The 25,929-nt window shown below is 42.8% G+C and overlaps 1 protein-coding gene across 1 annotated transcript in view; it reads right to left on the minus strand.

Annotated features, from left to right (window-relative positions):
- The window catches only part of LOC145392739 (oxysterol-binding protein-related protein 11-like), a 93,783-nt gene that overhangs the window by 31,231 nt on the left and 36,623 nt on the right, over positions 1-25,929 (minus strand). The window contains exons 4-9 of the mRNA XM_080267037.1: positions 25,003-25,213; positions 22,868-23,021; positions 14,382-14,513; positions 10,099-10,370; positions 9,739-9,961; positions 4,700-4,861 (exon numbers count right to left, since the gene is read on the minus strand). Of these exons, the coding sequence (XP_080123163.1) occupies positions 4,700-4,861; positions 9,739-9,961; positions 10,099-10,370; positions 14,382-14,513; positions 22,868-23,021; positions 25,003-25,213 (1,154 nt within the window). The remainder of the gene's footprint in view (positions 1-4,699; positions 4,862-9,738; positions 9,962-10,098; positions 10,371-14,381; positions 14,514-22,867; positions 23,022-25,002; positions 25,214-25,929) is intronic.

A 25,929-nucleotide genomic window follows, 5' to 3' on the forward strand; every position in this document is an offset into this window, starting at 1 on the left:
TCACACTTATCACTTTCCACACCAAACTGCCATCCTCTCCACATGCCTAAACCATCTCAATCTACCCCTCCTCATAACAACACTAATACACTCCAGTCCCATCCTTCCTATCAATTCTTCAGTTGCAAACCTAGCGTCCCCAGGCATCGCATTCAAGGACGCAATACACATCCATTTATCACTGTCTTTTCTGTACGTCTAAGCCAACAGATATCCTCTTCCTTTACTGGCCGGGACCCACAGCCATACAGCATTACACTCCTAACATGTGCTGCATACAAAGATCCCTTAGCAAGGAGGGAGAGCCCTCTCAATGTCAGGAGTGGCAACAGTTCCCTCAACTTCTTCCAACCACTTCTCACTCTAGCCACAAAGCTAACTCCTGCCCCACCTCCAGCACATAACATGCCTCTCAAATAAAATTTTTCCACACACTCAAGAGACTCACCAGCAAGTTAAATCTTTTCATGCCTGGCAATATCCACATGCTCTCCCTGGCATACTACACACATGAAATAAGTGTTATCTTGCAGACTACCTCTAATACCACTACATTTATTATGCACCCACTTATCACAAACATTACACAAGCTGGAATTACTTCCCATGCCCTTGTGACATATTGCACATGGCCAATTCCCCTCTTCTTTGACAGTATCACCCCCAGTCTTAGATATCATCACTTTTGTTTCATCTGCATTTATTCTTAAGCCCAAGTGCCCCATATCATCTCTCCACTAGGCTCTCCTCAGCCTCCCTTTCATTCTCTGCAACCAACACCAAATCATCAGCATACAACATCTCTCACAGGATTCCATTTCTGAAGTCACGTGAGAGGGCTTCAAGTACCATGATAAACAATATGGGGCTCAAACTGACCCCTGATGTACACCAACATTATAACCAGCCACTCCTCGATCCCAAGTTTTCTCATTGCCCACCTCACCACCACTCTAGGGACTCTGTCAAAGACCTTTTCCAAAAAAAAAAAAGTACAATTCCCTTTTCTCTCCTGCATATTTTTCCTGAAGCTGCCGAGCAATGAATATGGCATCAGTGGTCCTTTTGCCTGGCATAAACCCAAACTGCATTGCATCAATATTCATTCTTTTTCTAATCATACCTTCTAAACCTCTCTTCATTACCTTCATTATCTGGCCTCAAAGCTTTATGCCTCTATAATTTCCTCTTTCCAGGGCATCACCCTTCCCCTTGTACACATTTACAATTACACTCTTCAGCCAATTATCTGGGACAATACACTCATACATAATCGTATTTATCAGGTCAGCGACTAACCTCACTCCTGTATCTCCTGAGGTTTCCAATATCTCAGCAGTCAATCCAGACATACCTGCTGCCTTCCCCACCTGCATCCTACCTATTGCCCCACTCACAGTAGCAGCATCAATCAAAGGCCAAGGGACAAAGAATCGATCTGCTAGCTCCAAACCTTCCCTGTCCCAGTCAAACTCCTCACCATGCATCTTTAATATCCCCACTGTTCACCACAACCCTTTCTTCATCATTCTTCACACACTGCTCACCTATGGTATCCCTATTCTCCCTCTTCATCTGATCTGCCACCTTAAAAATTATATTCTTCCCTTCCACACAATTAAGGTTATCAAGTAAAATTCTCTGTGACTCAGACTTTGCCCAGTAAACCTCTTTTCTAGCCCTACGCTTGGCTGCCAAGTATTCCTCTCTGTTACCATCCTTCTTCCATTTCTGGAAAAGCCTTCTTTTCTCCTTACCTGCAGCTTCTACACCCTCATCTCACCACCAAGTCGCTTTATGTCTTGGTTGGCCTCTTGTCAATCCACATACTGAATCAATAACTCTTAAGAGGTTGGTCTTCAGGGCTCTGTACTGTTCATGAACACTTCGTCTACATCTCCCTGTTCAGCTACCACTCTCTTCATCTCACTATAGAAGGCATCCCTTATTGCTTGGTTTTTCGACTTCCATATTTTCCTCCTAAGTACAGTCAGGGAAAGTTCCACATTACCCAGCTCTTGAAACACTGGTGTGAGACAGCTGAATGTGAAGTGGCAGCCATTCCTCACGTGTCTGGTAACTGTGAGTGTGAAGGAGGGGGAGGAGGGGATTTGGGGAAAAGGAGGGTTTGGTGATAGGTTGGGAATCACGTGTAAGTCTGCAGCGTATGACTTCGATGGTGTGCCTGAGTTAATTTAGTTAGCATAGATGACAATATGATGCTAGGAGATTTTACACACACACACACACACACACACACACACACACACACACACACACACACAAAAGTAGGTGTCTGAAGAGTTAGTGTTGTCAGGAAAGTTATGGAAGATTACTAGGTTCGGACAGAGGTCTGAATGCTTTCATTCCCTCTTGATTTCAACATGAGATGTTTCCCCAGGAGAAGTTCACTTGAAAACAAAGCCTCTGTGTGTGTGTGTGTGTGTGTGTGTGTGTGTGTGTGTGTGTGTGTGTGTGTGTGTGTGTGTGTGTGTGTGTGTGTGTGTGTGTGTGTGTGTGTGTGAAAATTCTTATGAATTTAATTTTTTACCCTCTGCCATCCTGCTATAAACATCCACCTGCAAACATTTCCATTATTATTCTGGTAATTATTCATCTCGAAATTAGAGTCTAGGGTAGTGTGTAATGATAAAAAAAAAAAAAAAATCTATATGAGCAATTAACATAGTGTGTAATGATAAAAAAAATCTATATGAGCAATTAACATAGTGTGTAATGATAAAAAAATCTATATGAGCGATTAACAGACTTTTGTTTTACTTTAGACAGAATATGGGAAGTCCTAATTATAAAATCAGTCTCTGTAACTATCATTCCTATTGAACATTATAAAATGAAGGCAAAGAAGCATACCTTTGACAGTAAACATGTAATATATATGCCGTAATGCAGAAAGACTCAGAGAACAATGTGATGCCATACACACAACATACTGCTTTTGCATTTTGAGAATGCGTCGAACGTATTGTCATTGGCTATTGATACTGTGACGTGAACAACACTCCAAACCCTCCCACCCCCGGCCACCCTCCCTCCCACTCGCAGTTACCAGACATGTGGGGTGTAGCTGCTGCATCGTAACTATCCGTTGACCACCAATGCTCCGAACAGTGGGTAATGCAGAACTTTCCCTGACTGTACACAGGTCCTCTTTTTCAACACCCACTCCTTAAGCACCATGTCACACATCAATAATATGTGTTGCTGCACACACTGCTCACTCCCTATAACTTTAACATCCCTCACTATCCTCCTATCAGCCCTGCTGACCAGGAAATAGTCCATCTGGCTGCTGTTTCCCCCAGACTCATATGTAATCAACCTACTCTCTCTCTTCCTTAAATGTATGTTGCACACAATCATGTTCATTGCCCCCCCAAACTCAAGTATCCTTTCCCCTTCCTCATTTCTTACGTACCATATGCACATACCCCATGTACTCCTTCATATAACAGCTGCTTCACCTACATGACCATTTAAATCCCCTCCTATACTACAATTTCATCATCTCCCATACCACTTGCTACACATATTAAGTCAACCCAAAATCTATCCTTCTCTACCTCATTCAAGCCCGCTTATGGAGCATATGCTGATAAAATTGCAAACACCATCCACTGAACAAAATTTTCAATACTTTTATCCCATCACCTACTCTTTTCATGAGCTATTTCAACCACTTCTCCCGAACCAACGCCCCCACACCCCCATATCCATCTATCCTACCCTGCCAAACAACTTATAGCAACAATCCCTCCCAGCAATCTTTCTGGCTGATCCACTCCTATACTGGACTTCTTGAACACATCCCACATCCACCCACCTCCTACTCATTACCTCAACCACTTCCCCTGCTCTACCCCTCAAACTCCTCACATTCCATGAAGCTACTCTGATCCCCCCTGGGTGATTTAATGTCCTCGGGTTACTTTGAATTACATTCATTATCCTGGTCATAATCAGTAAAATAAGAATGGGATAAACATGCCACAGGCCCCACCCACTGCACAGTCCCAGGCCCATGCAATGGATCTGGGACTCCTAGCCCACCAGCCTTGACCAGTGGTTGTGGCAGTGGCCTCAGGGCACCCTGCCAGGACAGCTACAGGGACACTCTCCAAGTGAGCTTTGGCACCGTAACTGCCCTGCCATTATACACCCACTGATAGGGCAGCCTCCTGGGGAAATTCTCCCAGTTTTGTGTCCCTCTCTATTGGGCAGAAGCAGCAGCCTGGGAACTGCAATGCCCTGTATCCTCTAGCACAGGTTCGAGCCCCATCTTATCCCTGCCCAATGATCTATGCTGACGGAGCCCTCATCATGCCTCCCCTCAAAAGGCCACTAGGTAGCGGGGGCAAAGTTTTCTGGTCGCATGCCCTTACTGGCATCAACCCCTGTGACACAGTGTGGCACATCGTGTGATATGTAAAGTGCATGTGGTGTAGTGTATGAGATAGTTAGAAGAAGTGTTTGGGAGAGTATGCTGGTCAACTCTCCATGTTAGTGTCACACTGAAAAGGTCAGCAAAGATGGTCAGGTAGCTAGTGAAACAAGAGCTCCAGCTCTCCCTATCACCAGCATTCCCATTCCCCTTAGGAGTACCACCCTGATCAGCTGGTGCTACAGCCTCCTCCTGTCACATAAAGGTCATCATACAGATATACCTACAGAAATAGACTCTAGGTTGCGTGGGATCCTCCAGCTACAATGGAACACCTCCCCAATGATTGGATTGTAGGGTTTCTTGGCTACAGACCCATTACGTCCCACATGGATACTGGTCAGGTACCATTTCACCACCTCCTGCATCCTCTCCTCACTTGTCTTGGCATCACCAATTCTGCAAGTGTAGATAGTAATGCATTGTACACCCTATCAAACTAATAAACAGATTTTACAAAATGAAATAATAAACAGTATATCCCTGTAGTTTGTTACTTTACTACTGGCAGAAACCTAGTGACACAATGGAGGAGCTGGAAAATAAAGTACATTACATTACTGCAGAGCACATCTATACTTCCCACAACCATCACTGCATCATTTCACATTTGTTGCTTCCAGCTTAATGCAGCCTGATTATAATACAGCAAAAGTTCAAGCCATTACTGTAGAAATTATTCAATGCACATATGGCCATCTTCTCATGTGCCTAACCTTTAACGACTGGGAGTCGTTTCGCATTACCCCACACCACTAAAGTTTTCAATGAACATTATTTTAAGAAACTCATTGGAAATGAGTCATCTCTTGGCTTGCACAGTTCTGTAAAGCACAAAGTTGTTGTGTGTGGTGACAAAAATTGTGACTCTATTCCATTAAGCTAAAATTCTGACCTATCATGCACAGTATGAGTTCAGCCAGAAACTTGACTGATTAAAGTCTTTAATGTTTGTCAACTTTTGCTTATTTCTCTGATGTTTGTGACAATTTACTACCAATTGTTATTTCTGTCACTGCTGCATCCCCAGCTCCTGGAGGTCATATGTTGAGATGTCATAAAAGACATTATATATTCTTGTAGTGGAATTTCGTAGATTAGTTATATATATATTATACATGAGTAGCACACACAGGTTTCTGTCAATGATAATTGCTGTCGGAGGACCTTCAGCGGCGTGGCCGAGCAATGTTATGAGTCCATATTATAATTACAAATCATAATAGACAGATAGATAAATAGATAGATGGACGGAGCTCCAGGCAAGCCTGGGAAAGGGACATGATCTTGCAAGTTAACTGAGGAAATGTTGACCATACACAGGAAGCAGCACATCAGGGGATGATGTAGGTAGTGTGTCAGCGAGATAGCATACGAACAAAGCCTAGTGACATACACACATACTCACACACAGGTTTCTAGAACTTTCCAACCACAGTGTAACACACGTGACATGACCCCTGCTACACCAGAATTTAGGAAGCAGAGGGAGAAGGAGACAGGCCATAGAACCAGCAGGTAGTAAGGAGAACGAGCTTAGCAACATGGAAGAGAGAGAGAGAGAGAGAGAGAGAGAGCGAGAGCAAGACAGGGAGGTAGCTAGCGGGACTCTATACTTCACTCTGTGTGAGAGACTTTGTTAATATTTCCAAGACAAATAAAAATAGTCCCATACTATTCTTTACCTCTCCTGTCATTGCATGACAAAAGGGAACCAAGATTATCTATTTACAAGCTACTCACGTATAACAACCGCTCGTTCACAAGTCTAATATATATATAACTAATCTACAAAACTCCACTACAAGAATATATAATGTCTTTTATGACAGAGGTAATGTTGACAGACTGTATGTGTTGTGATAATGTGGTGCATGAGATGAGTGGGTGTGTTGTCGGGTGGGGGTTGCATTGCAATGCAGCCATAGTGGATTGTTTGTAAGTTGCATTTTGCGTTGAATCGTAGCAAGGAATAGTAATGATCACATAACAGTCTGCACAGGATACTCAGTACCTCTGGGTTGGGAAGATTCTGAGGGGTGAACATCTGATATCATTTGTGGATGATGCTATTTGGCTGAAGGCTTTGGATGGCTGTGATGGCTGCATTTATGCATATGCTTGTGACATGCAGTGTTGGGTGGAGAAGGAAGGATGTTGCTGCAAGAATCTGTACAGTGTTGGCCGATTGTTCATTTTATGCTTCCTTGGAAGGGGGTGATGCAACATAGAGTGACAGGGGTGGGTGACAAAGGTGGGATGGATCTTGGGCTAATGTGATAAAGGTCTGAACCTTGTTTGGACTAGCGCAATTCACTGTTGTCCAAATGAACTGTCTGTAGAGGGATTTCAGGGATTCTTTTTGTTGTCCGAAAGTAGTGCTTGTAGGTGCCTTTAGGGTACTGAGCTTGTGAAATGCCTTTGCACTGATGTTTTTGGTATGCTAAGAAAAAATTATGCATATGTCCAAAGTAAGTCTTAGAATTTGGGGTATCTTTCCCATGGGATAGGTTCATTAGAGAGGAAACTTCAGGGTGTTTCTAAGATTCATGTGCGTCTGGAGTAAAGTGGGTAATGGTTGATTTGGTTGGTGAGGAAATCATTCTATTTTGTCTAAGCCAATGTTTTAACTGGACTGCTAACTGTTGAGTTTTGAGTGTTGTGATGCTACAATATTGCTAAGTCATTACCACAGTACTGAAGGGGATTGGCAAGTAATGAAGCAGATGGTTAAGTGAGCGTGATACGACAGACTTGACACCAATGGATAGTAATCTGAATTTAGAAGCCTGGTTTTTGTAAAGTACCTGGGCTTGTCTGCGAGAAGTTTGCCAGCCATTTTTTTTATAATTTTCTTCCATGTTTGTGTCTAAGATCTAATTTACCAGGATGCATCTTGGTGCTGTGTCAGCTCTGTTTATGTCTACTGTTGCTAAAGCAATTCTTAATGGTGGCTGTTTCTTGTTGATGCCATCAATGGTGAGTTAAATTTGGAGTGGTGAGTAGTAGGTGAGCATTTTTATCTATTAAGAATCAGACAGAGGGATGTGGGGGTGATATTCTTCACAATTAACCTTATGATTTTTGGATGATATGCAAAGCAGCAATGTTGGTCTACATGATAAAGGGCTACTGGGAGGTTTTCCTGGCTGGCCATGTGGAGAGAATGGAGACTGAGATATTGACCAGGACAATGTATGTGGGTGACACGAAGGGGGGAAGAGGGAGACTGAGGATAAGATGGAGGGATGGGGTGGAGATATATGAGTAAGGGGAGGGGGGGTATGAGTTGGAGAAAGAGCAGCCTGATGGCAAAGAACAGAATGACATGGAAGGAATTAGTCTGTAGCCTCCCTTTTTTGGTTTATGGTATCTGGCTAAAGATAGAGATAGATAGAGAGCATGGGAAAATTACTTTCTTGCAGCTACAGTACTAGGGATCAGTTATATGTCTAGGAGAATCTTAAAATTTCAAGAAGGGCATATATTGCCATGAGACCAAGGTGCTGTAAGCGGATGCTTGAAATCTGATCATATGTTGTACTTGCTTTGTGTTTCCTTTAATTTTTCTGATTGTTTTTTGTAATGGCTATATTTTGAGGATTCATGTTTTGGTGGCTAAATGATGCATAACAGTTCAAAGGGTTGCCCTTTAGTTCCTTCTTGCTAGGAATAGTTACAGTGCTGTTTAGCAGGGCTGTGTGAGCTGGTGACAGTGAGTCTTCAAATGTGTGGATATTGGTTACTGTTTGCCAGAATTTGTTGCTGTTCATTCGGTGATCAAAAATATACAGAGTTTTTTCCAATTTCCCTGTTTGTGTGTGTTTATTAGTTCACTTAAGATGTTGTTTAAGTTGTGCAAGGTTTCTAGTTCTGCTGGGGGTGGGGGCTGAGTTTTTCAACGTGATTTTGCTTCTGTCTGTTATAAGGTGCTTTATTTTAGGAAAGGAATTATGGTTGAGCTGTTCAGTAAGGTCACAAGGGATATATGATTTGCTGGCTGTTGCGATGATGCAAGAGTTAAATATCTGCTATAAGATAGCAATACAAACCTCTATCACCCCTGTGTGTGTGTGTGTGTGTGTGTGTGTGTGTGTGTGTGTGTGTGTGTGTGTGTGTGTGTGTGTGTGTTCATCCACACACGCAAGCACACACACACATGCGTGCACACACACAGTCACTGAGGAGTGCGTGTCTTTTGACTATGTACAGTCTGGTCAAACCAATGAAGGAGCACACAAGGGACCCTCACTGACTCTTCCATGTTTATTCTTTTAGAAATGACAGGAGAAGAACTAAAGACGAAAGGATTACGACAGAAGAGTTGAGAGAAAGGATGTGACTGGAGCGTATTGGTGTTGTGAAGAGGATGAGTAAACTGAGATGGTTTGGGCACATTGAGAGGATGGAGGATGACAACTGGGTGCGAAAGGAGAGAAGTGTGAACATCTCAGGTGGAGCTGAGGAAAAAAAAAAAAAAAAAAGAGCTGGGATGAGGTCACAGACCTAAGGGAATAAGGACTGAATGAGGAGGTTGCCAGAGATCAAGCTGCGAGGAGAGCTGCCATTAGGTGACCAAGGTAGATGCATGCATGCATTTTGGAGCCTTTATGAATGATAAAATGAAGAAAGATACAGAGTAATATAGAAAAGAGACAGGACAAGAGAAGAGAAGTAACAGGAGGAGGAAAGGACTGAAACAGGAAAGGACAAACAGGAGGAAGAGAAGTGACAAGGGACACACAGTGATAAAGGGAGATAACATACGCACTGCCACCAGCTAAGCTGAGGCAACAAAAGTTAAACATGTTGTCATGTGTATTATAACAACCATTTCTGGATGGCAAGGAGAGAATGTAAGTCATTCTGGTGGTGACAGTAGCTTTCCCTAACTCCAAGCCTATAATTCCTTTTTAAGCCTATCAAATGTCATTATCTAATGTCCCGTTTCACCTCTGATTAGCACGGAATGTCTTTAGAAAGCATTAAGCAAGTTTAGAGTTTGGTCCTATAAGGGGGGAAGTGGGGATCAAAAGAGTATTTCAATACATTAGCTCCTATGCAAATAAATCAATACACAAAAGTGCTTGGGATACTTCATGTTTCCTTTTTCCATATGGATATCAGCATATATATTAGCTCCTATATAAAGTTTTTCAAATGTCTGCCATACATGGAATCTATTATACTGTACAGAGAACCTAAGGTTAGAATTGACGCAATTCGGGGAATGACTGTAAATGGTGAGGCTGGTCACTATCTAACTGTTCTCTCACCTGACAAAGTAGTCTGGATGGCCAAGGAAATCAGCGAACATCTCAAGGAGAGAACGTCGTTCCAAAATGAAAGTGGGGAGAGTGACACGAGTGAGGTCCATGCCCAGACGCAGCTGTGAGATGATATGCATTATGACCGAACGCTGGCCATCCCCTACCTCACCCAGCTCTCCATCCCCGCCTGCTCCATCTTCATCACTCACCTCAGACTCAATCTCTCCACCTGGTGATGCATGAATCAAAATGAGGACACCTTAACTATTTACATATACTGTACACTGCAATACTTAAATAAAGATTCATAACCAACAGAGAAAAAGGTAAAGATAAGCAAGTATATCACAGAAATCAATGATTCACCTGTGTGGGACAAATGATGTTTAGGTGATGATGTTGGTGTCATTGACATGAGAGAGGAAGAGCAGGAGGTAGCAGCTCCTTGGTTCTCTCCACCACCAGCTTCACATACAGTGTTGGCATTAACAGGAAAGAATGCTGATGACTGAGTGCCTGGACTGGCCTGAGGAACCCCGCTAAAGCTGTGGGTACCACCAGGAGTAGGGGAATGGGGAGCAGTGCGGACACGCAGAGATGGAGATGATGATCGTAGTGATGGTGATCCCAGACGGGTACTGCAAATAATGTAACATACTGTACTTAATTTACCTATTTTGATATGCACAACTGCATACTTAATTACTGAAAAGAAATATATACCTTACTGTTTGGAAGAATACAAGTTAGTTGCATCATAGTAACCACAATTTTTCTCAAGCCAGAAAATGAATAAATGTCAACATTAATAACTAGTACAGTATCCTGACCAAAAGGTAATGTATATACTACCTCTCACTGACCTTAAAAGTAATCCACTTGAACAACAAAATAATTCCTCGATACTACACTATATTAATAACACCCTCATAATGGTCACCCTCTGTTTATCTGTCAAAACGTTGAAACCAAAAAAATTAATGAATAAACTAAATATGTATGAATAAACAAGTACTGAACAGTACTCCCTCATTATCAACAAGTTTTCAACAGTTTTGTATACAGATGGATTTTATTTTTCCTAGCTGGGAAACCACAAGTGCAAATACAGGAGTGGAAATTAATTGTTTGAAAGGAGCACATGGAGTTACATGGAGAGACAGCAAGACACATGAGTAAGTAAGGGAGAAATGCAATGTTGATGTGGATGTGCAGTAATGTACTAGAAATACTTGAGCTGCTTTGGCCATGTGGAAATTATGAAGAATGAGACTCTGAGTAGGAAAGTGTATGCGAGTGAAGCAGAAGGGAAGAGGGGTAGAGGGAGACCAAGCAAGAGCTGAAGGGATAGGGCGGAGAGGTATATGTGTGAGGGTGGAGTGAGCTGAAGAGTAGTCTGATGGCAGAGGACAGGGTGACATAGAGTCTGTGGCCAACCCTTCTGGAACTGAGGTGTCTGACTACAGACACACAGTTAGATCAGTGTGAAAATGAAGCATAAGAGCAGTGGAAATGAGACTGCTGAAGCTTCTGAAAATAGTGAATAGGATAAAAAAAAAAAAAAAATCATTCATGAAAGAGGATTCCCAGTTCATGCTGACCTTTGGTCACTTCAGTAATTAATGAATATGGGAGAAGCATTCTTTCTCCAAAAATCCCAGGGATATCAGAAGGAAAGGTTAGAATTATGTTACGAACATTTAATTGAAAGAAGCTCTGCTTGGCTCTTATTTCTGATAATTTGTTGCTGAAATCTGTGCCAAAGCAAGTACGATCATATGTACACTTACCAATCTTGATGCTACACTTTGCTTGCTCTTACACTCACCATAGCACATGTATTATACCTCCAACTCTGGTGGTAGCTGGTCACCTAACTAACTCGAGGGGTACTCAATGGAGTGCATCTCTCCGACAACGTAATTTCCAAACCTCTTCATAATGGGTTAGCATTTCTCAGCATTGATTAGGGTTTTACAAAAAGTGTTTTCCAGATCCAGAGTCTGTAATACAATCAAGATCAGTCCCATAAGTTATTCAACTGTTCCCTGGGACATGGGCTATCTACCTACCAAATTTAATCCTAATCTCTCTTTAGTTTTTGAAAAATCCTGCAAACAGACAAACTAAAAAACAAACAAACAGATAAGAGGTGAAAACATAATCTTCTTGCCAGAGTGAATTAATCCTTACCATTAACCCCTAGGATACGTAATTCGATCAACTGAACTTCCCTGAAAACTGTATATGGAGCCAATTTTTCAGCTCTCACAGAAATAAAAACTTTTATGCCCACAGCTTAGAGCTTGAATTTACACACCTTATGCCACAAACCAAAGCATTTTATATCAACTGGTTTATGAGCTATATCCCATCAAAGTTGAAAAAAGTTACCCTTCCAGGCGGGGCAACTCCAGTTTTCTATGCACTCCCACCCTATCCCAAGCTCATTCCTCCCCTCCCATTATCTTCTTCACCCACTCCCATCACCCCCCTCTCTTCCTCCCCTCCCCCTCTCCCTCTACTCCCCTCCCTCCCTACCCCCACCCGTCAGTATATTCCAGCTCAATTTTTTTTTTTTTTTTTTTTTTTTTTCCCAACAACAGCATGCACAACAATTATGTCACTGTTCCTCACTCACTCCCAACACCCTTCCCCCCCAACACTTCTCCCTTCCCCATCTTCTCTCCCCCCAACCCCTTCCCTCATAGCTGAGTAGCTATCAAAATAAAAAAGAAATTGAGCCAAAGTATGCAAACTCCTTTTCTTGGTGTTATTCACACTCCACCATCCCCTCTCCCCTCATCCCTTTCCCCCCATCCCCTCCCCTCAGAGCTGTCAAATCAAGATGTTGTAAGAATTTCAAGGGGAAAAAAAAGCTAGAGCTATCCCCTCCTCCCCTACCCCCCTTCAGAATTTTCCAGCTCATTTTTTTTCAAACATCAGCATGCAAAATAATTATGTCTCTGTTCCTCACTCACTCCAAACACCCTTCCCCCCCAACACTTCTCCCTACCTTCCCTCCCCCTGTCCCCTTCCCTCACAGTTGTGTAGCTGTCAAAATAAAAAAGAAGTTGAGCCAAAGCATGCAAAATCTTTTTCTTTGTGTTACTCACACACTCCACCATCCCCTCTCCCCTCACCCCTTCCCCTCCCCTCAGAGCTGTCAAATCAAGTAGCTGCAAGAATTTCAAGGGGAAAAACAAGCTAAAGCATGCAAAATAATGATAATGGTGTAAGAGAAAGACAAACACACAAATACACAATTCCCCCTGAAAGAAAAAGTAAAAAACAGGGAAATTCATTAAAAAAACATGAAAAAACACACATTCTATGTTTCGTGCATCGGTGTATGCAATTACACAAACAATAATCTGGTACTGAATGAAAACACGCGACATGAATAGTAACAATGATGTATAATACTCTAGGCAGGGTGGTGGGGGGAGAGGTAAGTGGATGGCATACTACAGGGGATGGGGGGTGGGGGGTGGGGTGGGGAGAGGCCTGAAGGGATGGTATGGGGGTATAGAGGTGGGAGATGGATAAGACAAAGAGGAAAGGGAGAGAGGGAGTACAGGGGTGTGGAGGGTGGGTAGGGGGGATATAACCTTCCCCAGGGAGACAGGGAGGGGAGGGGAAGGGGGAGAACCACGGTGGCATGATAGAGGATGGTGGGGATAGGGGAGGGAGGGAGCAAGAGGCGGTCAGAGGCGAGGGAGAGGGAACAAAGGCATTAGGGTAGAGGAAGGTGGCGAGAGGGCAGTGGGGGAAGCAATCCCCCCCACCATGGGTAGGGGCCCAGATCCTCCCCCCTCCCTACTCAAGACTTAGTTCTCATTGGTTTGCATCAATATCCGTCACAGTCGGGCTGAAGCCTAGTGTCCGCGGTTTTTTACAAAGGCTCCTTTATTGATCACATTCAGTATCTAGCGAAATTCTGGAAAAGGATCGATCGATCCCATTAGCACTTTAGGGGTTAAAGCAAAGCTGAGTTAAAATATGAATATATTATACTTCCTGCATATATCTGTTTTCGAAATACAAAGAACAATGTTTGCACATTTTAATTTTAAAATACAACCAGTATTAAAAACTTTAGCAATGAATGAAGTTTTACCAACATGTACTACACACCTAAGAAGTCATCTAAAGTATCTATGTATCTATAGTGATGAAGCCTGAAGAGTGCAATGAAATTTAATATAAAGTACTTTCATGCTGCTTCCATTCTAAGACTGCAAAAGGGCAACACAGACAAACCAAAGATAAAAGGTCTACTGTACAGAAATCATCACAAACCAATGTACTGTACTCATCAGCATCTTTCACATTAACCTTTTCAATCAGTAATATTTAAGGCATAAAACACAACACTGCAAATATTACTTCCTATACTGTACTGTACAGCAGTTACTTCTGGAATAAAGAACTAATATCCAAAAGGATGGTAAGAAACCATTCATTCATCTGGTGCCATAGCAAGATGAAAGACTGAAAGGTAGGACAACAAGAATGCAAAGGGTTTAACAGGGGAAAGTGCACAGCAATGAGTTAGGTGAATACAGAAGGGGCACTTGAAGACCAGAAGCAGATAAGGAATACGAGATGGGAGTATACTGCAGTGAGGTTGCAGTGGGTGTACATACGATGCGGGAGATGATCGCCGCCGTTGCAGGGGAGGATGCGAGGCCTCTGAGGCAGTGCGGCGGTGGAGGCGTGGGGAGCGGCCAAGGAGCGGGGAGCATCGTGGGGAGGATCGGCCACTCAAGCTCCCCACCCTAGTCAAACCACCACAAAAACCACCACAAGGCAGGGCCAAACCACACCAGGCGGCACCACCACCACCACACCAAACACAGCCCAACACAGGTAGCAAGTATTGGCAGCACGGAGACACAGGGAAGGAGGAGAGAAATTAGGAGAAAAGGAGCCAGGACGATGCACCAGATGAGTCACGACTGCATTTAAGCAAAAAGTTGTCAAACATTAATAACAAGTTGGATGATTATTACACAAAATTTCACAAATAGACTAAAAAAGCTGAATTTACAAAAAAAAAAAAAAAAGAAACAATAGAATTAGGAACACATGTGAAGATTTAAAAGATGCAGGAAGATTTTTTGAAGCCCAAGCAAGTAGCACAATACACACAAGCCATGCAAAAAGTCTTGGCCCTTGATTTAACCACTACATCCCCTTTATATACAAATACTGTCCTGCATTCACAGGCTATCCAATAAAATCAAAATACATAAAGTACAAACATACAGACAAGGTGGTACAATACATGGCTTTCAACCATAAATACAAAGAAGTATTACCACTCGGACAGTATAACTCGTTCCTTTACCAGGAAGGACAAAACATTAACTTGAACAACATTAAGACTACAAAATTCCTATATCCAACCCACAAGCATCAGCCTTACACTGTACATCTCTTCTGACAGTCAACTGAATGGTTATACCTCACAACTATTCCAGTTCTAATAAATTTACATGATCCATTCTCTTAGTATGTGGCAGATACTACAGGTCACTGGAAATGCCAAAGTTCCCATCCAAAACAAGCTGCTGCTGTAGTTGGATAATATCATCATCTACTCTGACCGGGCAGATCTGCAGCACAGAGATAACTGACTTACTCCACCAGGGTATATTGCACATCCAACATATCTGAGATGTGTTGTCTTAGCTTTGTGAATGCTATTCAGTATAATGCTATATGTTGCATACTGTGGGATGCAGTGCTACAAGGTGTACATATGTAGTCTATGCAGTAATCCAACCAGCTTGTACACTGGGGCAGGGTAGTGTCCACAGTGTAATTTAGCTAGATTTACTCTATCTAATCTCTACAATCATGAACATAAGTTTTATACACAACAGACTCTGGTCAATTTAGTGTGATGAAGAAAATATGAGTAAGGGTCCATATTTATTTTTTATCATCAAAGCCCTTCAAAGCTTTACTCATTCGTCATGGTGGTAAGAGGTAGCAACCATCATTCACTCATTTGATGTAGTACTGCCTACTTCTTCCTTCACCTCTAACATTCTTTTTCTGCATCTGCCCTCCTCTTTATATTTCTCCCATTCTTCCTGTCACTTTTTATTACTCTTTTCACTTTCACTTGAGGTGGTTCTGCATCGAGAAGGCTAATGGTTTCCTGTAACCCAAGAAACCATTTAAAACAGTGGTAACCATATAACTATTTACCAGAGTGATGTGAAGGCTACAATGGTGCCCATGCTAATTGGGTGGGGAGATGCAAATGTGGAATCCACCCAGGAACCAAACCTCTACACTCTTCCCCACATCTAGTTGTGACGCACTGTCCACCACAAAGGAACATCAGATCACTGCATGAGACAGACCTGCAGGGGCAGCTGCTTGCTGGCGGGTGATGGGTCTGCCCAGCCAGATAGACCAAGGTTACTCAACAACTTATTAAATACAATTACATATGAGTGTGTTGTCCCAGAAGATTGGCTGAAGTGTATAACTGTAAATGTATACAAGGGAAAGCGTTATGCCCTGTAAAGATGAAATTATTGGGGCATGGTGGTAGGTGGGGGCACTCACCATCCACTCACTCAATGTAGTGTTGTTTTGGGTGTCTGCCCTTCTCTCTCTTACTTCCTTCCTCTTCTGTCTTTCTTCCCTTCATTCTTTGCTCTTCCTTCTGCCTATGGGTGACTTTATACTCTCTCTTCCATCTTTCTTTCCTTCATTCTTTCCTCTTCCTTCCGCCTATAGGTGACTCGACACTTAAAGACATGCCAAATAGTTTCCTGTACACCAAGAAACCATATACTATGCTGGATGGTAACCATATAACCAAATTAAGGCACCTAGTGGTTTAGTGGGTAATTATGGCACTCCAATCGGAATGAGCCTGTGTAGGTTTATATCCAAGGGATGGTTTGGGTTTATTGCTAACAAATGCCACTCAGGGATGAGTGAAGCTGGTCACTCTCATCTTAACTGTCAGGACCAACTTGCCTAGCCCTGGGTTTTAAGTTCCTCATGGGATGACATAGGACTGGATGATGGATGGATAGATGGATGGATGAAACTTTTGGACTGGATCATGAAGGTGATGGAGAGAGTTCCTGAAGGTATGATTAGAGTAAGAGTGAATACTGTATTGATGCGGTGAAGTTTGGGTTCATGCCAGGCAAAGGGATGACTGATGACATATTCAATGTCTGACAGTTTCAGGAGAAATACATAGGAAAGAAAAGGGATCTGTACTTTGTTTTGGTTGATTTGGAGAAGGCCTTAGACAAAGTCCCTAGGAGGGTGGTGAAGTGGGCAATGAGAAAGATCAAGATCAAGGAGTGGCTGGTTAGAGCGGTCATGGCTATGTATGTGGGTGCTCACGCCCAGGTAAGAGTGAATGGAGAATGTATGTGGGTGCACACATCCAGGTAAGAGTGAATGAAGATTTAAGTGATGAGTTTTCCCTGGATGTTGGTGTGCATCAGGGGTTGGTCTTGAGCCCCTTGCTGTTTGTCATGGTGCTTGAAGCCCTCTCACGTGACTTCAGAAATGGACTCCCGTGGGAGATGTTTATATGCCGATGATTTGGTGTTGATTGCAGAGAATGAAAAGGAGGTGGAGGAAAGATTTAGGAAGTGGAGAGATGGTATGGGGCACAAGAGCTTAATAGTAAATGCAGATAAAACAAAGGTGATGGTATCTAGGAGAGATGGTATGGGGCACAAGAGCTTGATAGTAAATGCAGATAAAACAAAGGTGATGGTATCTAGGGTTGGTGGGGCAACTGTCAAAGAAATGGGAGAGTGGCCAGGAGCAGTTTGCCACAAGGGCATGGGAAGTAATTCCATCTTGTGCAGAGTATGTGATAAGTGGGTGCAGAAAAGATGTAGTGGTATTAGAGGTAAACTGCAAGATAATGTTGATTTCATTTGCGCAGTGTGTCGGGAAGAGCATGTGATGACTGTCAGGTACGAAAGGATTGTTCTTGCTTGTGAGTCTTTCGAGTGTGTGGAAGAGTTTTGTCATCTCGGTGACATGTTATGTGCAGGAGGTGGGGCTGGAGTTATGTGGCTATAGTTGGAAGAAGTTCAGGGAGTTGCTGCCTCTCCTGACATTGAGAGGGATCTCCCTTCATGTTAAGCTATTTTTGTAGGGTTAGCCCTGACCTCAAAAAAAGTGTAACCAACTTTTTCAAAAGATTCCATAACTGTGCAACAGACCAGTCAAACCAATTTACTTTTTATTTTCAATTATTTTACATAACATGCAATTACTGTTTAACCCCTTAACCGCAGGGCATCACTTTCGTGACGCTCGGGAGCAAGGGATCATACCGCGGGGCGTCACTTTTGTGATTCTGTGTTATTTTGAATTTCCCCGGGCTCTTAAGTGGTGGCTTGTATCATCTATCAGCACTACCAGTGTCCAGCTATACTCAGTTCTGCTAACGTCACCTGTACTCCCATCCACTGTTGACAATTTAGCCATTTTTCTCCTGTCCCCCCTCCTTACCTCCCCTCCACTACCCTCTCCTCCTGCCTGACCAGCTGCGCTGCGCTATACAAATCCTGGACGGATTTTTCCAATCATTTTATCCATTGAAATGTGCCCTTTGTCCTATTCTCATACAAAATAATATATAAAAGAAAAAGAAAAGGTAATTGATACTGAACCTAACCTAACTACATACCCATGGGTTTATAATTTACCTCTTACATCCTTCACAACTTCACATTTCTTTCTGCTGTCATCTCTACATTTCCACATCTCTTTCCAGAATAACTTCCTAGTTTCTGTGTAATTTGCATTCATTTTTCTTCCTACATCATCATTTACCTCCTCCTTTTTCCTCTTCACTAGTCTCTTTACATGCTTCTTGCTCTCAATATAATCAGTTCTTGTTTCAATTGAACCTCCATCCTTTTAACCACCTTGGCCACTTCTTCCTCTTTTCCTCCATTGATCTCTTAACATCTTCATCCCACCATGCCATACCTTTTTCTTTGTTGTTAATCTTGCCACACCACACACTGCTTTAGCATTCCCAACTAAGCAATCCCTATATGCACTCCACAAGCTGTCTAGATCCATTTCATTCCAATTCACTGCTTCCAATTCCTCCTCTACTTTGGTCCTGTATTCATCTGCCACTTCCTTGATCCCCATCTTCTCGACTTTCAGCCCCCCTCTCTGACTGCTCCTCTCTCTCCTGGTCCACCTCACTCCCCTCAGCTTGATCTTGCACACCACAATCATACAATCTGACAGACCTCCACATCGTCCTCTCACGGCCCTCATATCAGGAACCATTCCCAGCATTGACCTCTCTACGAGCACGTAGTCAATTAGGCTCCTTTCAACACAATCCCCATTCCCTCTATACCATGTATATTTATGTGCATCTATGTGTTTGAAATATGAGTTACAAATACACAACTTCCTTTCTTGACATATACCCTTCAGTTGCTTCCCATTATCATTTTCACCTGGTACTCCATTATAACCTATTAAGCCATCCTCAGGACCAGTGCCTAATCTTCCATTCATATCGCCAATTACTATCACTTTATAGCTCCTGGGCATTTCTCCAACTGCTTCATTCTGCTCATCCCATAATCTGTCTTCCTCTCTCTCACTCTTGTCATCACACAGTGCATATGCTACAATCACTGCCACTTTCACCTTCTCAAACTTGAACTTGATATATATCTATCTCGAGCTAACACATTTGTAATCTCTCATTTCGCTCTGCCACACCTCATTCATCAACAGAACAACACCTTCTTTGCATCTTCCTTGCCCATTCATGCTTGATCTTACATATTTAACACTCTCCCACTCCTCTACTTCACACACCTTTTCATATTTGTTTCACACAATGCCATCATGGCATATCTCGTTATGGCCCTGTATGTGGGCGCTCACATCCAGCTAAGGGTGAATGGAGATTTGAGTGATGAGTTTTCCATGAATGCTGGTGTGCATCAGGGGTCAGTCTTGAGCCCCTTGTTGTTTATCATGGTACTTGGAGCACTCTCACATTACTTCAGAAAGGAACTCCCGTGGTAGATGTTGTATGCTGATGATTTGGTGTTGCTTGCAGAGAATGAAATGGAGGTGGAGGAAAGATTTAGGAAGCTGAGAGATGGTATGGGACACAAAAGCTTAAGAGTAAATGCAGATAAAATACAAGTGATGGTATCTACTGTAGGGCTAGGGGCAGTACTATCAAAGAAGAGGGAGAATGACCATGTGCAATTTGTCACAAGGGTGTGGGAAGCAATTCCACCTTGTGCAGTGTTTGTGATAAGTGGGTGCATCACATAATGTCACTCAAGGATGAGTGAGGCTGGTCACTCTCATCTTAACCCGTGGACTGAGCAATTACCTTTTTTTTTTCCCACCCCGTGGTGAACAAAAAATGAAGAAAAAAAAAAAAGTTTTGTTTTTTAGTTTTTATTGTACACTTGAAGATAAACATCCAGGGCATCATCTAGTGAAAAGAAACAATCTCTCTCTCTCTCTCTCTCTCTCTCTATGCATAGGGCCATGCATAAATTTACGTAAAGGAATAGTTAAAAAATGAATAAATGAACAAAAAAAAATATTTTTGTCTTTGTCTATCACAAACTTGAAGATAAACATCCAGGGCATCACCTGGTGAAAGAAAAAAATCTCTCTCTCTCCGTCTTTGTGTAGCACCATGCGTAGTTTGCGTAGGGGAGTAGTCAGCGGTGATGCACAGGAAGCACAGCCTGAGCTGTGGCTCACAACGCGACGCTACCCAGCCTGAGCTGTGACTTGCAATCCACAGGTTAAATGTCAGGACCAACTTGCCTAGCCCTGGGTTCCTATGCTCCTCTACAGGGCGACATGGGATTGGATGATAGATGGATGGGTGGACAAGAGATGAGGTGGTATCAGAAGATGGACTGTGAGATAATGCTGATTTCATGTGTGCGATGTGTCGGGGAGAGCATGTGGATACTGCCAGGTGTGAAAGGATTGAAGTTGCTGGTGAGTCTCTTGAGTGTGTGGAAGAGTTTTGTTATTTGGGAGATGGCTGGAGCTAGCTCTGTAGCTGGAGTTAGGGAGTGACTGGAAGAAGTTCAAGGAACTCTTGCATCTCCTAACATTGAGAGGGCTCTCCCTCTGTACTAAGAGATCTTTGCATGAGGCATGTGTTAGGAGTGTAATGCTGCATGGTAGTGAGACCTGGGCAGTAAAGGAAGAGAATATTCACGGGCTTAAATGTCCAGAAATGGCAATGATCAGGTGGATGTACAGTGCATCCTTGAGTGCAAGGCCTGCGGGAGCTGGGTTTACATTGGAAGTGTTAAGAGGTAGGATGGGATTGGAGTGTATTGGTGTTGCACTGAGAAGAGGTAGATTGAGATGGTTTGGGCATGTGGAGAGGATGGGGGATAATAAATGGGCACAGATGGTGAGAAGTGTTAATGCTGGGAGTAGGGTAGTGAGAGGTAGTCCAAAAAAGACCTGGGACAAGGTCATATAGTGTGACCTCAGGGTTAAGGGACTGCATAGGGAAGCTGCCAGAGATCAGGATGTACGGAAAGCTGCCATTAGATAACCAAGGCCAACGCATGCAAGCATCTTGGAGCCTTCAAAAATGAAGGTGATAAAAATGATTGGAAGGTAACTGGCATTACAGAATGTACTGAACTCCTGAATACAAAAATGCAAATCTGCCCATTTTGTTGGGGCCCTGGGCAGGTATTGCGTCCTCTGAGGCTCTCCAAAGCGTGTGGCATGATTAAGTGATTTTAGATAGGGGAATCTTGGGGACAGTTAACCTGGCCAAAAAAAACAGTTATATGGTTACCACCCAGCATAGTAAATGGTTTCTTGGGTACAGGAAACCATTTGGCTCACACTCAGTGTAGAGACCATAAGGTATCCCTATACTGAGTGAGTGGATGATGTATGCCCCAACCTACTGTACCTACATATACTGTACACTCAACATCCTGCTATCACGCGTTTAGCTATCGCGGTTATCTGCTATCATGCACACATCAAATGCACAACCATGCATGCTATCACGCACCCCAAGACCGCTATCACGCGTCGAGAGTGAGGCGCCCGGGTTGTGAACGCCGCACCAGATTGGTGTGACTCGTCCGCCTACGCGACAGAGCACCCCCACTGGTGATTGGCTGACACTCCCCAACCACCCCGCCACTTCAGCTGAATATGCATTAGCTCTCTGCCGACGGTGAAAGAGGAATTCCTTACACTTTTTTTTGTGTGTGTGATATAATGGCTGACAGACAGCACAAAAACCACCTACCATCGCGACGATACCACAGGCATTTGGAATTTATTTGGACAGATTCCTGCCGAGGATATGATGGGCAAAACAGTGTGACCAAAACCCAGGCGACTCGACAGAGAATATATCGTATTATGGCACTGAACATTTAGCCTAACACTGAATACTTATTAGTATTTTAGAATAAATATAAATTGTTTTGAAACCCTTATAAAGAGTTAATATTTCCTATATCGAAGAAATTGTGATGTCGATAAAGTAATCACAAGTTTACAACTGAGACGGGGCTCTGACAACAGTGTGAGAAGCATGTCCTTTGCCGAGGATACGAGGAACGTGTGTGATAGTGTCCAAGTTTTGTTCCACTTAAATCTTCCCCAGCCATTCCTGATACGAGCCATTCCTGGATATAAACCTACAATGGCTCAATCTGACTGGAGATCCTTAATTCCCCACTAAACCACCAGGCACCACAATTTGGTTATATGGTTACTGACATAGTGGGATACTTAAACTCTTCTGCTTCCTAAAATTTCTCTCCATTTACCAATACATCAAACTGAGTCACCTTCCCTCCTAATCAAAGCTTTATTATCTACATACTGTACAAACCATGTGTGTGAACATGAGTGAAACTATCAGAATGGTTAGTCATCATACAGCCATTACTTATGCATGCATGTTTCCACACAACAAGGTCCTTTGCACATACATGGAATTGTGCTGAACCTAAGATATGCCTAATATGCTGAAGGAGGGCTACAAGTCCAAGAGAAGCCATGAGAGGATTTGGGGACACTAAAGGATGGTTGAAAACTGTGGGGCATGACATACCTGACAGTGGTGACAGGTGGAGAGGGCTGGTGGTAGGGGGCAGTCATGTGTTGAGTTCTTAACACCCCTAAGCACTGGTCCAGGCAAAGAATTGTTGCCTGGCTGGTGGCTTTCAAAAGAAGTAGGTTGGGCTCAGTGCACCTCATGCCAGGACCTGTAGGCAATTGGTTATATGTATCAATCACTAGGACTATGTCTACAACACTTAATAAATTACATAATTTTAATGTTGACAGATAACACCGGACAAAGCTGCAACTTGATCCATGCTGAGCTGCGGACCTGAAACGAGGCACAATAAAGGTCTGCACGGACCAAGCTGCAAGCTTCACCCGAGAAGTTCAGTGTGAGGAGGTACTTATGGGCCACAAGTAAAAACTGCCACAAACATTCTGAAACTTCAAGAGCTGCAGACTTCAAACGAGGCACAATAAAGGTCTGCAAAGGTCTGCATGGGCCAAGTTTCATGCTTCATACAAGAAGTTCAGTGTGAAGAGGCCACAAGTAAAAACTGTCAGAAACATTCTGAAACTTCAATCATTTCTTTCTGTTGTATTTAGAAATACGAGATGATAATTGTCTTTTTGGGATGTTATTCTGCTGTATATTCAGCAAAAATTTTACACAGGTTTCTAAATATCTAATCAATATTTTAAAAATAAGTGAACGTTCTTACACATTCATTAAAAATTTGTATTTCAGTCATTTTCGATTATTGAGTGTTGATACTGGTGTCATTCTGTAGCACAAACCATGTACTTTAATGGATATGAATGGAAGGACAAGAAAAGTATCACTGTTATCATTGTAATCCATCCTGAACTTGGTAACCGTTACACTGCGTACAAAAGGCAGCAGCGTAAAAGGTACAAGCCATACAAAGCGAAAGGGCAATACAGTAAGCTCTGCAGTAGACAGGAGACAGCATGTTTATGGTACCACAATTATCATAATTTTTATTCTTTTATCAATTGTCCACTTTTTTTATTTTTTTGTCATTTATCAATTGTTCACTTTTTTTTTTTTTTTTTTTTTTTTTTTATCGTCCATTTTCTTTTTAAATCATTAGTAAAGTTATAATAAAACAGCCAGTAACATTGCATGGTTTTCAGTAAAATATCCATCCATCCATCATCCAATCCCATGTTGCCCACTGAGGAGCGTAGAAGCTCGAGGCTAGGCACGCTGGTCCTGACATTTGAGATAGGAGTGACCAGTCTCACTCATCCCTGAATGGCATTATGTGAGCAATAAACCCCACCCACCCCTTGGATAGAAACATGCACCAGCTCAATACAATTGGAGCGCCTTAGTTGCTCATTAACCCACCAGGCGCCATAATTTGGTTATATGGTTACCACCCAGCATAACAAATGGTTTCCTGGTGTAAAGATAACCATTTGGCTTGTCACTCAGTGTAGTCACCCAAATGCAGAAAGAAGAGGAAATAATGAAAGAAAGAAAGACAGATGAGGGAGTGTAAAGTCACCCACAGGCAGAAGAAGAGGAAAGAATGAAAGAAAGAAGAGGAAGGAAGGAAGAGAGGAAAGGGCAGACACCCAAAGCAGCACTACATTGAGTGAGTGGATGGTGGGGCCTCCACCTACCACAAATAAAACATCTATTATCTATAATAATCTGTACGGGTGAACTGCGAGCCAAGACACCCATCCTGCACTGTTCACATTCCATGCGCTGAGATATTTGCCCTGTCTCACATACTGCGAGGCCCCAGACTCACCCCCCATCCCCCGGTGAGGTGGCCATAATCACTTACAGGTTTGTTTTTCAAAAGCCATTCAACCTTACTGAAACTGATCTTTGCGGCAACTATCCACACGGGGTAAAATGTTAAGACTTTGAGGAATGTGCTCGTACCTTAACCTGATTTGGCATGCCCTGGATATGGGACCTGTCTTGCACCATACACTTTATGTGCTGTACGATTTAAACTGATTATAAAACAATGTCTCAGAGGTAAACTACCTTACACAGAACTGGCCTTGCAGGAGTTGATTATACAATCAAGAACTACTAAAAATTAAAAGGTGAAGCTCAAAAATCAGAAAAAATCTTATCTCAATTTCAACATGAATGGAGGTAGGGTAAGGGTGAGGGTGAGGAGTATCAAGTACCAAAGGCAGGCATGTCCTCAATGGCAGTAGCAAGGGCCGAGTGATGTCTGCGAGCTTCATCCAAGACTTCTGCCACCTGGGTAAATGCATCCAGCACAGCTAACCCCATAGGAGGTCCTGTGCCTGCCCCTAACCCTTGACCACTGCCCCCAGAGCCACCACCACCAGTGCCTGTTGTCCGGTGCTCCCGTGGGGCCAGAGGTGGATGATTCTGTCATATTAAAAGGCAGACTTATAATTCATACTGAACCAGACTAACTTTCAAACTTGCACAGTCTTTTTAAATATAACTAATGTATATGAATATCTAATAATGATGCTCTAACTCTGAATGTAACATAACTAGCTTTATCACTATTAATGGATTTCAAATGGCTCATTTTGAAAACTGTGAAAATAATGTAGCTAGGTCACATTGCCTACAGGCACTGCCAAGATAAAATGATAAGGCATGAATTGCATTGTATCATTTAAAAGGGCTCCAACATACTTTCATGCATCAACCTTGGTCCTCATAACAATACCAATATATTCAAGTCCCATCCTTCCTCTCAACTAGTCAGTCACAATCCTAGTCCCCCAGGCTTCCCATTCAATGTTGCACTACACATCCATCTACTTATTGCAATTTTTGTATGTTTGTGACTATGAATATCCTCTTCCTTTACTGCCCAGGCCTCACTACCATACAGCTCAATGCACTCCTAACACATGCTGCATATAAATATCCTTTAGCATGGAGGGAGTGCCCTCTCAATTTTAGGAGGGGCAACAGCTCCCTGAACTTCTTCCCACCACTCCTGACCCTAGCCACAGGGATAGATACATTCCCACCTCCAGCATATAACATGTCCCCCAAATAACAAAACTCCTCCACAAACTCACGAGACTCTCCAGCAAGATCAATCCTTTCATGCCAGACAATTT

Source organism: Coenobita brevimanus, chromosome 23, assembly GCF_032717465.1.
Source record: "Coenobita brevimanus isolate Jiangsu-jjx chromosome 23, ASM3271746v2, whole genome shotgun sequence".
In the NCBI taxonomy this organism is placed as follows: domain Eukaryota; kingdom Metazoa; phylum Arthropoda; class Malacostraca; order Decapoda; family Coenobitidae; genus Coenobita; species Coenobita brevimanus.